We start from the raw sequence: 15,392 nt of genomic DNA on the forward strand, positions 1-15,392 counted from the left end.
ACACTGCTATGGATTTAGACTATACAGTAAAAGCATTACGTTTAGCATCAACCGCATTCTTTAACTTTTGCAACGCAACAGAATTTTATTTACATCTAATAATTTCACACGAAGCGTTCTTAAAGCTATGGCAGATTTGCTTTGTATAATACAAGAAATAATGAGAAGATAACAACCAACCACAACATTCTTCTTCCTGTATGTTGCATGACTTGTATTGCTGCCATCGTCATGACAACACCACAGCCTTTCACTCTTCCATATCTTCCTATCACAAATAATACTCTGATGTTGAGATGAAGAAGAAACTACGAGAAACTAAACAGTATAAGTATTTTCGCCTCTCTCTCTCTCTCTCTCTCTCTTGGTCTCTCTCTTGGTCTCTAACTAATGATTTTTTTTTTTTCCAAAATGCATTCATTATTCATTGTATGATTTCTCATTTTGATGTACGTAAATCAATAAAGACATAATTATTCTTACTCATACCTTACACGCAGTTGATACGAAATAAGTACACATTTTTGCCTATAGTACGAAACAAGTCAGAGAAATCAGGATTTTCTTTTCTGGACATATGAATATGATAAAGATGAAGTCATCGTCACGTGACCATAAGTCCATTTTCATGGTGTTGTCCGATTTCTAACGAGATCCCAAAAATATCTTGCTTTTTATTTTTTTCCTCTCTATAATTCAACTTTCTCTTTCTTTCTTTTCTTTTTCTATCGTGGATTGCTATCACGAGTAGCTATACAAATCATAAATTGAGTGCTTAACGGATCTTATTTCTTATCCCTGCTGCATCTCTATATACAAAGGAAACTTTTCTGACAAATTGAGGAAACAAAGCTTAATCATCTACACACACCGGATACTGCTGAAGCAGTATAAACTTTGACCTTAACAGCTTGCAAAAAAAAAAAAATGGTGTCAATCACGATGGTGTGTTTCTGCAGCGATGAACGAACACGAGTCCCGCCTCGAATGATCCTCCAACAAGCTGGGATTTGTCCGTTCAGTTTACTTCTCAGAAAAACCTTCTACAGTATGTATTAGGAACCAGGAGTTCTGAAAAATCACGTGTGGTGTCAATACCGCCCTCATGCGTTGTACAAATTCCCTCGTTGACGACTCGGGGAATCCCCGTGTGCCACTCGAACTGGCTCCAAAGCCAGACCGTAGCCCTGCAGAGAAAGAGAGACACAGACAGAAAGACAGACAGATAAACAGACGGTTAAACAGACAGAGCATAAGAATACATTTTTCTTTACGTCCTTAGGATATTGTGTTTAACACTAATCATGTTTAATGTTTCCAGGTTAGCATGCCTGTACAGTGACGGGGCATTAAGCTGCATAATTACGTGAATATGAGACCGTTCTGAAGCAAATAATTTTCACACAACAATAGATAATAATAATGTACTCTTAAATGAATCCCACAAGAATTGGAACAATCATCCCCGAGCATTTCCACTGATTCCCACTGATCAGTTACTATCCATCCCCTTTAACACTCTGTGTGCCACACCTATATGTAATTTGCGTGAAATCTGCGCTCATTTGAATAATAGCCACAGAATAATATATTTGTTTATAATACTATGAATCTATTTGCCATCTTGGAGACTGAAAGTTTTTTGATGTCTCGCTACAGAGTAAATAAACTAAGTGAGGAATGTGTGATTCCATTGAACCTAATTACACACAGCACAATGGACTAGACCTGTACCTAGGCGTTTTATGAAATCACAAATTAAGCTAAATTGTTTATATTTTTCTTTAAAAGCAAACTTCAAACTTTTGGATCAGAGCGATTAAAAAAATCATAATAAAACAAATAATGTGCAAAAATAACGAATGTGTATTAATTGCATTCACAGCTTTCCACCCTTCCTGGTTTTTGGACAGAAAGTAACATAACGGGTATCGTTAGTACGTGGGTCAACTGTATGCAGCCATGGGGAATATGGGGATAGCATAGCTGGGGATTGGATTTTAAACTGATGGGGTACGGCTGATTGCTACAAGTGTGGCTAACATTACAGGGAACCCTAACCCAAAGAGCAATGTGGATAAAATGAAAGCATCAACTTTAGTACAACATATCAGTGAATGTTTGAGGGAAATCAGACAATCGATGCAAAAGATATGAATTTTTAAAGTTTTGGTGTTGGAACCACTGGATGAGGAGACTACGAGAGGTCATGACGTATATGTGGACGTCAAAGAAAATTCAACAAATATTCACGTTTCTAATGAAAGAGCACTTGATTAACGTTTTCGGAAGCAGGGGTAATAATTTCTTCCCTTAACATATGTCAGTAACAAGTTGATAGAATGGGTAATTTTCATGAAAAATCATTTTTTTTTTTTGGTGAAATTCCTTTTGTATTGTCTTTATATTGTTTTCCATACATGACGTCATTACCTCTAGAAGTCTCCTCACCAATCGGTTCCAACACCAAAAATTTAGAAATATATAAATTTTGCATCGATTGTCCGATTTTCCTCAAACTTTCACTGATGTGTTCTACTAATGTTGCTGCCTTTTCTCAATCCACATTGCTCTTTGGGCTTGGGTTCCCTTTAATAAACAGACCAGTAAACGTCAGTCACCTTCTTAGCTGGTGCCTTCTCACAGCAGCAATTCAACCAGGTGGCATAGCAGGAGGTAATGAGTAAACAGAGGCCAAAAACTAGGGTGCACGTGTGGATCGCCAGACCTGTGGCGTTCAGTGTTTTCTCTCGATCGTCCGATTCGGACACAGCGAGGTCGTACTCGGCCATCCAGGCAATCCCGCCGATGATGGCCAGACTCGCCATGCTGGCTAACATGGCGACCACGCTGAGGACGAAGAAGAAAACTCCCTGCGACACAATACGAAAGGGTGAACGAAACAGTCAAGGGGACAAAAATAGTGTAGGCAAAGATTAAAAGAGGGTAGGAAAGACTCAAGACTCAATAGATTTGAAGCGTTTGATCTCAAAACGAAATAACTCCATTCTCATCAATTTGAGATCTTTACAAAGTAGCCTGCCAAAAAAAAAAAAAAAAAAATAGACACTGCTACTGTATGAAAGTTGGCATTAGTAATGGATAGAGTGTGTTTAAATCATGGTATAGATTAAGTTGAGATGAGGATTCAGGTTTTAATTTTTGGGAGATTATTGTAAACCATTATATGAAATATCAAAAGCACATAATTCTAAGAGAAATGAAATGTTAATTTCATGAAAATTGGTTTTAAAATGGCTGCGATATTACACAACAAAGAGGTTTTCATAAAAGGTGAGACCAACATGCTACAAAGAGGACTTGATAACTTGCTTTAAATACCTCAAGATTTTAGGAAGTTAGAAAGTTATCGAAAAAAAAAACGTGACACTTTGTTATATTTTGCTTCGCTCTATCACAATCACCTTTGAACTGCAAGGATTTGCATTACACCCACGTGATCACGTTGCCTGCTTCCTGATTTATTCATAGGGTAAATAGGCTGAGTTTCTGACAGATAGTCAGATGAGACCGTCATGTCTTTTGTCCAAATTTGCTCAAGTATTTCAATCCCTACTCAGATGTTTTACAATCTTTGTTTGCATTCTACCTCTCTGCTGCAAGCTTTCATTTAAAGGGAAATACCACCCTGATATCCTGCTGGAAAGAACACAGTGCCGCACAGTGTGAAACATAGTGTGAACCACAGTGAGAACATTGTGAACACAAGGTAAAATCCCTTCACATTGTTAAATTCGAGCGTTTTAACAATGTGAACACATAGCGAATCATCAATTCACAGTGTGAAACCGAACATTCATGTGAACTCTCTGTAAAGGAAAAAAAAAAAATCTCACAGTTTGAAATCACATTCACAGTGTTAAATTCGAACATTTTAGTATAATAATTTATGAACACATTGTAAATCATCGATTCAGTGTGAAACAGAACATTACTACAGTGTATGTCAACACTGTGAAAAACCAACACTCTGAAAAAACACACATCAGTGAGATGTAAAGCAATCATCTTTACACTCTAAAATTCGAGCGTCACTAAGTCGACTATGTGAGCACACTGTGACCACTATACTGTGAGACACTGTGTTCTTTCCAGCAGAATATTATTGTTGCTTGGTACGTTGACAGAAAAAAAAAATCAGAACAGTAGGTCTGGGAAAATTGAGTTGAAAATAAGCACACAAACACAAAGAAAAAAGTGATAAACTGTTAAAATTTAGAGAGCAATACAAAATGGCAATTCTGTGTGACACAGAAAATGAAAAGTTCTTCATTCTGTTTGTACACACACACACACACACACACACACACACACACACACACACAGAAATACACACAAAGTTATAAACGTGGATTTTTTTTTTTGGCTCGAAAAATTTAAAAAAAGATCTTCAATTCTGTTCTTGGAATGGAACAAGAGTGATACATTTTGCATGTCCTCCTTAGCTGCGGCTAAGTTCTGTCTCTGCCAAAATGTTTGAGAAAAATGAAAATTAATGGAAGTTTGAGTATACCAAAACAACTGGAGAGCTGTTAAACACCTGGCTTTACTCTCTAAGCATGCACAGTTAATATTATGTGTGTGTGTGTGTGTGTGTGTGTGTGTGTGTGTGTCCGAATATCCCCCCAATAACTAAATAAATAACAATTCTTCACTGATCTACATTTCTGATCCATTTCTATACAAAGCGACACAATATAAAGATGGACTTTTCCTTTTAATCCCCTTGTGGAAATGTTGTGAAGTTACAACTATTGAAACTACCGGGTTTAATTTTTCCTAAAGCCGAAAGAGTGCGGGGGCTTTATCTGTCGCTACAGTCATGAAAGTGAGAAAAACAGATCTCCGCGTCTTGGAACGTCCACCGCGTCTTGGGACGTCCACCGCTAAAATGATGAATGTTGACAGGGTGAAATATTTGACTTAGGCGATCCAAAAACATGATCTTGTTTATCTTATTGGGGCGGTCCAACGGATACAGAAGGGCCAACTCGATGGCTTGTTGTCTCACTTTCCTTTATAACTGGGTATGTCTTTATTGTGATCCTGCATCACACAACTAACAAAAAGTCGCCAAAAATGGATTTTTAGTTTAGGGCAGATTCTGAAAGAGCAGTCTCTAAGCTTCAGAATGTTGTATAACTCAATTCAAATGGACTCCCTTAACCCTATTAAGCCCACGCTATTTTGACCCCTCGCAGGCCCAAGGGGGGGGGGGAGCACATTGTGCCCCCCCCCCCCTATATAACTTTTTTATTATTCGATGTATCATCGTCATATTTGGCACGTGGGTAGAGTAACTCATACTCTACATGACCATACATTTGAATTTTCACAAGGTTACCCATGGAGGGCACTATTTACCAAAATATAAAGAAATACATAGGAATTATACTAAAAACATGATTTTTCTGTATAATTTCTTTATCCCCATTATATATGTCTTATTATAGACCAATCATTTTCATATTTGCCACAAATGATAAGCAAGTTGAATTTTATTATTTGTTATGGTTAAAATTTCTCAAGGTCACCACATGGGGGCGCTATTCATATCAACACAGTGATACATTATGAGACCTGAGATGAAATGTTTGGGATGGGTACATGTATAGTTATGACATTTCATATTTGCATAATACTGGAATTTTGAGATTGCAAATTGATAATATGATAAACTAATGATATTACAGGCATAACTTGGGTGAAGGAATCAAAATAACTCAAAATATAAGGGCAATCTTTAGAAAATATTATTGTTTTCAATTATCTCTATTATATCTATTGTTTTATGCCTTTGTCACATAAAAACAAAGGAAATAATAAGAAAAACTTTCCAGGACCATAATTACTTCGAATTTTGCTCCTTCAACAAATTGTAGCCAAGAAACACCCATTTCATACACTGTAATGCTGTTAAATGAAATGGAAACAGAAAAAAGATGCAAAATCTGACTGACATGGTTGTCAGTTTATGGTTGCCATGGCAACCAGCAACATCATATATAGCTGAATTATATACCAAAATGTTCGCAATAAGATTTTAGGAAAAGTCACCAAATTTGGTTGAAATCGGATTAAGGGCGAAGGAGTGGCAAACGAAAATCTGGTAGGGGGGGCACAATGTGCCCCCCCCCCCCCTTGGGCTTTATTAGGGTTAACCTATCTAAATACTGGACAAAAAGCGGTAAGGCTCGGTCACAAATGCCTTTACGAACTGCTACGAACGCCGTACGAACGATTTTTAGACAATTTCGTAAGATCTTCCTAAGAAGGCCGTACGAAACCAGCGTTCGTAGACCGTTTTTAAGTTCGTAGCCTGGTCGATGGTCTTCTCCAAGATTTTTGTTTGTTTGTTTTTTTTTAACTTCGTACGAAGAACGCCTTAAGTCGTTCACAGACTCTAGAGGGCTCTTACGTCTTTCGTAAGAATGCCTTAGAATGCGGAGATATTCGTACGGCGTTCTTACGAGCAACTCTTCGAGTTTGTAAGGCGTTCGTGAGGGACTCGTAAGGCGTACGTACACAATTTGTGCAACTGTTGAGTTTTAGGGGGTATAAAGCCAAACGCGCAAAGTTCAAATCCTCACTCTGTTCTAGGTGTTCGACCAAAAAGCATCTCTGTTAAATATGGGACCAAAAGGGAAGGCAATCAAAGGGAAAAGGGGGAAGGGGAAGAAAAGAAAAGAGGGAGAAGAAGGAGCGAGAGGGGGAGAAATGGAGCAACAACCTCTTCCTCCTTTACTTGCAGCTGCAGCTGCAGTTGCAGTCTTCTTGGCACTACTGCCATCTTGAAGTATAAAACTTTCAACTGTTACAGAATTTCGACAGGACACGGCAGCATCTTTTTATCAACCGGCCGACAAAATATACCAAAAAAAGTGAAATCTTCCTGTGAATGACTTGAGAATGCTTTGAGTCGCACGTACAATCATCTTACGACAAAAAGAAATGAAAAAAAAAAAAAGATGGCCGTAAGTCTGACTCAAGACATTCTTACAAAAAAAAAAAAAAAAAAAAAACGTACGAATTATATGGCCATTGTATAACTGAAAATCATGTCGTTTCTCTAAAAGGTTTTAGGTTGTTCTTGCGAATTTAACAGCGTCCCTACGAAATTCTTAAGAAGGCAGTAAGAATTATGTGCCTCATCTACGAATCTCTACGAACTCCAGAATTCGTACGAACAGTGACATTCGTACGAACGCATCGTTCGTATGAACCTTTGTGACCGTAGCTTTACACTCTGGAAAAGTGTGAACTAAGAAAAGAGGCCGTGAAGTACATTGTCTATTCAAGCGTTTAATCTTTTAATACCAAGCCGTGCTAGCTGTGTGATGAAAGGGACAAAACTGAGGATGTAAAACCTTCCCGTAAGTACAACAATGAAGGGGTTATCAGATTAGGCTGAAATTGAGCATGTTCCAGAAACTCATTCTGTCCATGATTAATGCCAACTTTCAAAGCAGGACCGTTATCCTTTCAAAGGTTATTAGACTTGAAATTGAAGAGTGCAAAGGATTTTAAGAAATGAAAGGGGGCCTCTAAGACGTACCTGATCATTCTGCTTTCCCCCAAAAGGGGTTGTAGAAAAACTGCTGAAAACACACCTACCTATTCATGTTATGATCCCAAAATAAGAATAATGTAGAAGAAAGATAACTCTCTCAGAAAATATGAAAAACTCAAGATTGACTCAGTCGACCCATTTCGCCTTTTTTGAGTCCTCATGTAAAATCATGGGGTGCGACTTTTTGTTGTTTTTGTGATACAAGGTCACATTTTGTTTTGTTTGTTTGTTTGTTTTTCGGAGAGGAGCTGCCTCATTCTTTATATGGAGTAGATCTGATGTGAAGCAGACATTGTTACCTCAAACAATGGTAACCTAAATCATACATCGGAGAAACCATTCTGGAAAACTGACGATGATGGTAATTGTGTCTTTTAAATTGAACAGGTTTGAAATCAAAGCACATTTCGAATATGATGCACTTACTTTTCTTAGAGAAGAAAGTCGAGCAAATTAGTATATTGTGCATTGCAAATACACATTTTATATTTTATGCAGCAAAATAGCATTAAGAGGTCCTGTAGGCAGCAGAATATATCTGAGATCATTATTAGAAGAAAGATATCAAGATTAAACATCCACTAATGCAAAAACAATGTAATGCACGCAAAATGCATGGAAATGAAATGCTTGAATTAATGCTATCGGCACGTTAATACTGAATCTTCCTCCTGTCTTCGTCCACTTAAGACGATATTTAATTCTATTGTCATTTTTAAAGAAAGATTTGTGGCCCAGCTTGATCATCATTTAAGGGTATTAAACTATAATTCATTACCAACGTCTTGCAGAAAACCCTATCCGATTTGCTTCAGTGGTAAAAGAGAAGTGAGGATTTTTGTATAGAGCATGTCAGGAATCCCTTCCCTCCAAGTTCTGTCCATTGTGTTCACACATTAATATGCAGTTCCAAGAGCATCCAATTGCTAAACTTTGAAGAATCACACCCACGACATGCTTCAAAACGGTTCACATTTCCCTTTGACCAAATTAGATGGGGTTTTCTGCAATATATAGGCAATGATTTTCACACCCTGAAATACTGTAGCATGCAGACAGTTTAATCATAATATTTATATTATTGGAGGATATCAAAGCAAAAATCCTATAGTATTTTTTTTTTTGGGGGGGGGGGGGAGGGGGACATGCTGTAGTTGGTCTACATTGCGTTTGTATAGCTCAAAATGCTATGATACACTTACCATGACAATCTCCTTGTAATGTCTCACCATACAGATTCCGAATATACCGGTCAGGACCGCCTGTCGGTCAGAATGAAACGAAAGTTCAGAGTAAAACACTTTTCAGAGCTTCGAAAAAAAAAATGCACTACCAGGGAGGTGGGCCCACCTCCCTGGCACTACTGTGCACTCCCGTTATAATGAACACGGTTATACGAAGTAAAATCTAGGGCTGCAACATTATCAACCCTATGTATTTCTATTGTTTATTCGTTCGGTTATAACGAAATTTCAAAATAACGAAAGAAAATTGCCAGTTTCGAGGACTTTATTATAATAGGAGTCCACTGAACTGCACACGTTCTTTGCCACGGGTATGAACACACACAAAGGTAATAAACTGAAGGAAGATATTCTCTCCTTTATAATAGTATTATAATAATAAGCAAACCAGAGTCAATGATACAGAGCGCCGACAACGATATAAAGAGAACATAGAGGCCCGGGAAGATATTTGAGTGGAGAAAGAAACATCAAAAATACAAAATGAAGATAAATCATTCAAATACTGTAAATGAAATGTTACTACATTAAAACGATGAATATATAAATTCAAGCAAAGAAATTAATAAAATTAACTCACAATCATGCCGCTCCATCCGGGAGCAGCGTATGTAGCTGCTTTGTCGGCATAGCAACCAAACTCACAACTCACTGCGAATGTGATTTGTATCAAACCAAGAACCAGCATCGCGATGCTGACGTTGAGGGCGTTGGAGTAGACGTACGCCATCTTGGGGTCGTAACCAGGGGGGTCTGGAAGTGAGAAAAATATATAATATTCATGTGAAGTTATATTATACATCAATCATGATTTTAAAAATCTACGTTTATTCATTTTCTGTTTAAGGTAAACAGCAGGAACTTGGAAATAAGCCAGTTCACACTAGTCTGCAATGACCTCTCTAACCATAGACTTTGAAAATTATGGAATAGTCTTCATGAAGAGCAGTTTAAAAAAAAAAAAAAAAAAAACATGCTGGAAGTGTTAATTTACATGTCAGTTCTGCATGAATCCCTTTTGTCAATGTTGCTGAAAAGAATTCACATTCAGATGTAAATACCAATCTGCACCTGGTTCGTTTATAACACAGTTTTCATGAAGCTCTATTCAGGTTTTGAATACCTCAGTTGCCAGTCCATTTCAAGAGAAAGTCTGCAATGACCTTTGTCTGCATCGTATGCTCAGATCGTCCAGAACTGTGAACTGGCTTATTGCACAAAGTATGACAAAAAGCAAGAATTGATACACCATCCATTAATGAGATTAGTTTAGATTTGACAAAAAAAGAGAGGAAAACAAACAAACAAACAAACAAACAAACAAACACCAAACAAACAAATAAAGTCCCTCACATTACGCTGCTTCCGCAACTTACCCTCTGGTCGAAAGTTCGTCGGGATTTTCGTTTATCTCCCTCCTCATACCATTATTCTATTTCATCGGTCAAGGAACCCACAATTCCGATTTTGTTCAAACAGTATACATGGTACACTCGCTTCCTTTATATCATCCATGGAGACACATGGATCCAATGTCATTTTTTTTCAATCAAATTTATGTCTACATCTGGCATCGAAATGACATTAGTCGTACACACAAACAGCAAACATACCAATTATAATGGAGGAATCACACACAAAAACAAAAACAAACCACACACACATATTATATAGGTGACGCGTTAATAGTGATTCCTTGAATACCAATAACTCAAAGATTTGATTTACAAAGAAACATCCATCAAGAACATGCTTGAGACATTCATATACGAAGGTATACAGGAAAAGAAGGATATTTTGACAAGAAATCTTTTTTGACACATTTAGTCTCTCAAGTTGTCGTAAAAATTGTGTTGAAGATCCTTTAGATATCAGAAAGGAGACAACATCACACAATCAACCATGATAATAACATCAACTTTGAGGGGAAAAAGGAACGATGCAAGAACCGCGCCCAAATTGTGAATATTACTGAATAGGAACGTCCGTTAAGACTAACTACCATGTCCCCCACATTTCCTCGTACATAAGCCACCAGTAGACTATAAAAAGAGGTCACCTTTAGCCTGGTATCTGAGATCGTCTTCCACATACCATACGAGTCCCAATCACAGCTAACACTCTCTCTGCACAGATATCACGTACATCCCTTCAATCAAGGAAGCTGTCTGTAAAGTGCATGTAAAATGCAAGAGCGTCTAGCAGACGTCTTAATAAACAGACATAGTACTGTCTGTGTGTGCGTCATGGTGGTAAAACACACACATCAGAATCAGTGATCTGTATGAAAACCACAGTTTGGGTTCACTCATCAGAAAAGGAGAATATAGAATAAAAGTGTGGTTTTTGATCTCCGGTAAGACGACTTGTTTGCTTGAATGTGAGCTAACAAAAGATCGAGGCCAACCCGTGCGGCACTTCATTGTTACGTCACAATAGCGTGAAGGTTCGTTCATGCTACAGTTAGCTATCTTGTGTATAGATTGAGATGGGTTTATACAGATAGGCTTGTCTGCAACAGGGCTGTGATGTGAGGTATTCGAAATGTAGAATTTAACCATATGCCGAACCAGGTCTTCATGTATATATAGGGATATCCTACATGATATAGCAGGACGCGCGTATAAATTGTAGAGCACACACACACACACACACACACACACACAAACACACAAACACACAAACACAATATACAATACACAATACACATTAGCTGTATGTCCTACATGATTGTGTGTGCTTACCTACGTCAATGGCAATCTTGTTACCTCTTCTCGATCCTCATACTTTATTGTAAATAAGGGTAAAAGTGTTCAAGTCGTAATATTATATACCTGAGACAAATTAAGTAATGCATTTCATTTTCGAATTATTGTCAGATTTGGTAATTTTAGCATATATTTGAACAAAAAACATCAATTTCCTCTTCGAGTAAAAATGTGACTCTATGATATAGGCGCCCTAGCTCTAAGACCCGTTTCTGAATTCTGCGGAGTGAAAATATTTTCTTTGTAGCAACTGACATTGCTGGAGGAAAATTATAGTTGTCAGAAAAAATAATGTATGAAAGCCTAATGGTCCTTACCCGCTGTGGTAGCCACTTACACAATTAATCTCCACCAGTCATTTCTATTACTAATTTCCAGAATCATTTGGACAGACCCACTGATTTCTATGGGAGGCATATGGATATTTAATAGTGCAATCACTTTGAAGTAACCATGCCTCCATCTTGCCATGCATTTCATCATGATAATAATTGTGTAGGAAACTCACGACATCACGTGATCTTTGTGGCAGTCGGTTCGAAAATGCGCGCAAATCCCCACCCCGCCCATATAGAGTGTGCCTGATAAGATGGCGCCGCGACGGCTTCACTTGTGTTTACAGCGTAAATGGGTCAATGAGATATCCAGATATCTCCTATAGAGATCAGTGGTCAGACCATAGGACTACAACGCCATGGTTTGATCAAGGAGCGTTTAAAATCCGACATGGAAGACAACTCAAACTGTGTTGTAGATTCTGACAAGAATCATTATGTCTCACCCCCATTGCCCATTGTTTATGCCCGACAGTTGCGGGGCCACATTGTTCCATGAATCCAGTAGTGAAACATGCAGGTGTACTGAACGTGACATTCTGAATAGCGGAGTGTTGAAGGCATTGGAGCCAACAAGATACAATATATGGATAGACAACTGTCTCTATTCAACCAAATGATATCAACTGAAATTACATGACACGATGAAAGAAGAGTGTGGATGATGACGAATATTTGGCTATGATAGCTGCGGAATCCGAGTTCCCCACCAAGGAGCTGGTCATTGAATGTATACATTCTGTTCGCTGTTTTCTATGTTTCAGCCATTACTGGAGGACTTGTGTGTGTGTGAATCCTTGCATCAAAGCTCACTAAATCATCTTTTCTTCTTACTTATAGAACCTCCTCCCTATTTGACCGACGTAAGTTCCTGTTTTTGCGTTTGTTTTTTTTTTTTTCAATTGAATAAGATCTATAGGTTTGGTGAATCTGATGATCCATTGATTCAAACCAATGGATAGTGAGTAAAGTGACAAGATTACCGAATGACTGACGAAAGATTATGACCTTACAATATAAAGCATGTGAACTTACAGTGAGCAATTCATCGTCAGTCGTCACCATAATTTTGAACCACAGACATTCCAAAACATGATTTTTTTTTTTTTAAGAGCAATCGCAAAAAGCCAAGCAGAATGTCGTAAATCTAAATGCATGTGCTGTACAACCCATTAATGTATATTGTTGATTTGGTTGAAATCAAGAATACACATTTTTACCTGTCATTCTATTCCAATATACACCCATTTCATACATGACATTAATAACATCGTTTTCACGAAGATCTATCTACGTGTCGTACTTATATAAAGGTGTGCAGTGACCTTTATCTGCACAGTAATATAAACTGGTTTATATTTGAAGAAAAGATAGTTTAATGTTTAGTAGCTAAAATGCTTTACAGAACAGTCCAGTGACCGATTAGTCAGATGTGTGTGTTCCCCCAAATCTAAACAACCCGTTCAATCTTAACATTCCTCTGAAGAATTTATATAAACGCAGTATTAGGCTTACAATGATATTTAAGTTGCTCAGTTTATCTTTGATATTCTGTATGCTTTCTCCTAAAACCAAACAAAACCTCTCTTATTCAGCTGAAATAACTGATTGATTGGATCACTGTAGATTGACTAATCGGATTAAAAATTTATTCTTGGAAATTATTGTGAGTGGCTGAAGAAAGGCACGTAACGACTTCATTTGTTTGGATTAAGGCTTTTTTATGAACAAATCTCAAAATACGACATTGTATGCAGACAGATTGGTAAAGCCGAAGTTAATCATATCACAGGCTTTGTAGGTAGATGATTCTTATCGTGAAACACCAAAAGGTATGGACAGTTTGGAAAAAAAAAATCGCTAGTATTAGACATTTCCACAAAAGGAAATGTAAAACCCCCGGGATAAGTCATTTCATGTAAAGCTCTATACAGCAACATGTTAACTCTTCAATGGGCTAAAACGATATACTGTAAACCATAATTTTGTCAACTGTGGTGCTTTAAACAACGTCTAACCAGAAATGCTGCCTTTTCAGCAAGTCTCTGTTGCTGACCACAGACTACATCCGATGTTATGTGTTGCGATTTCATGACGTCATTATTAGCTTTTGACGGCATAGTTAGAGGTAATCCTTTTATGATAATTTTCCATCATCATATAGTCAGTTAATATTAAATATTTTTCGTGATTTGAAATGTTGGTTACTTGTCTTACTAATCATTTTCAATCACAAATAGATGATTTGTCCTAAAGAATCATAAAACAACAACAGCAGCAAAGCGACAGTAATATTATGGAGTACTGATCTCTCTCTAAAAAAAAAAAAAAAAAAAAAAAAAAATAGAGTGACCTCAGGGATATAACTCCAAAATCTTCGAGTGATCCCTGAGGTCACTCCAAAACGAGTGAAAATGAACATTTTCACTCAAAATTCACTCCAATTTCACTCTAAATTCACTCTTTATTTTTTTCTTTGTATTCACTCCTTCAAGAGTGAATATTTTCACTCGATTTTTTTTAGAGAGTAAAGTAAGCTGATCAATAGGCCTATAGCGAGGTAAAGTCCAAGCAAATCTTGGGCATCACGCCCTGGTTCCATTTTGGGCGTTCATCGAACTTTGCGTGTCGTTTTCCTATATCTCACCCTACCTATCAAAGTCATATCTGAAGCGTACATGTTTTTTTTTTTGTTTGTTTTTTTGTTTTTGTTTTTTTTTTTTGGGGGGGGGGGCTGCATATAAAAGGATTGACTGCTTCATTGATTGATAGCAACGTCTCAAAGGTTACGATAACCTCTAAACATTTCAGAACAGAAGAGATTACACATCTTGGTCTCTTAAACACGTTCTTCAGGGAAATCATCTTGCTGGTACCATAACACCTCAGATAGGTGTGACATTAATATACACGCTCAATGCTACATAAAATTGCTGATTTAAAGTCAGTGAGTACAAACTCCTGGTGTATGTATCAGATGGTTAGATATACACGACAACTTGCCTTGCACTGTTATGCAAGGCAAGACAAAATTATGAGGAAATCAAAAGCGCACTCACCAGTATGCACGTTTCTGCAATTAATTCTGATTGGTTGTTAGTTGAATGACGTCACAAATAATATGCACGTGGGAGACAGGTGCTAGGGGTGAAGAACTTTTGGAGAAAGGGGAGCGCGGATATTATTTGGGGCCCTGGTCGACAGTCTGTACCCAAAAATCTGTAGAACGCTATTTTTTTAGTGCCAGGTCAAGACGCTTTGACTGGAATCTGTTGAATCGAAATAGCAAGCGCCATCCAAGCGTACAAATCCGAAGCTTGTCTTACGAGCCGGGCAAATTGCAGGTAAAGCAACTTGATTTTTAAGTGCAGGTACCCGGCTATTGGATATAGCAGGTCTCACTGATACCAGTCACTAGTCAGAGTTTGTGATAAGATGCGAAGACGAGATAAAG

The 15,392-nt window shown here is 37.6% G+C and overlaps 1 protein-coding gene across 1 annotated transcript; it reads right to left on the reverse strand.

Annotated features, from left to right (window-relative positions):
• Positions 1 to 951: 951 nt before the first annotated feature.
• On the reverse strand, positions 952 to 15,171 carry LOC140226473 (uncharacterized). The gene is made up of 5 exons (XM_072306938.1): positions 14,998 to 15,171; positions 9,416 to 9,588; positions 8,794 to 8,853; positions 2,622 to 2,873; positions 952 to 1,187 (listed from the first exon to the last, which is right to left on the reverse strand). The coding sequence occupies exons 2-5, from the start codon at positions 9,563 to 9,565 to the stop codon at positions 1,104 to 1,106; spliced, it is 546 nt and encodes a 181-aa protein (XP_072163039.1). The 5' UTR covers positions 9,566 to 9,588; positions 14,998 to 15,171; the 3' UTR covers positions 952 to 1,103.
• Between the last annotated feature and the right edge of the window lie 221 nt (positions 15,172 to 15,392).

The sequence above is a fragment of the Diadema setosum genome, chromosome 3, assembly GCF_964275005.1.
Source record: "Diadema setosum chromosome 3, eeDiaSeto1, whole genome shotgun sequence".
Classification (NCBI taxonomy): domain Eukaryota; kingdom Metazoa; phylum Echinodermata; class Echinoidea; order Diadematoida; family Diadematidae; genus Diadema; species Diadema setosum.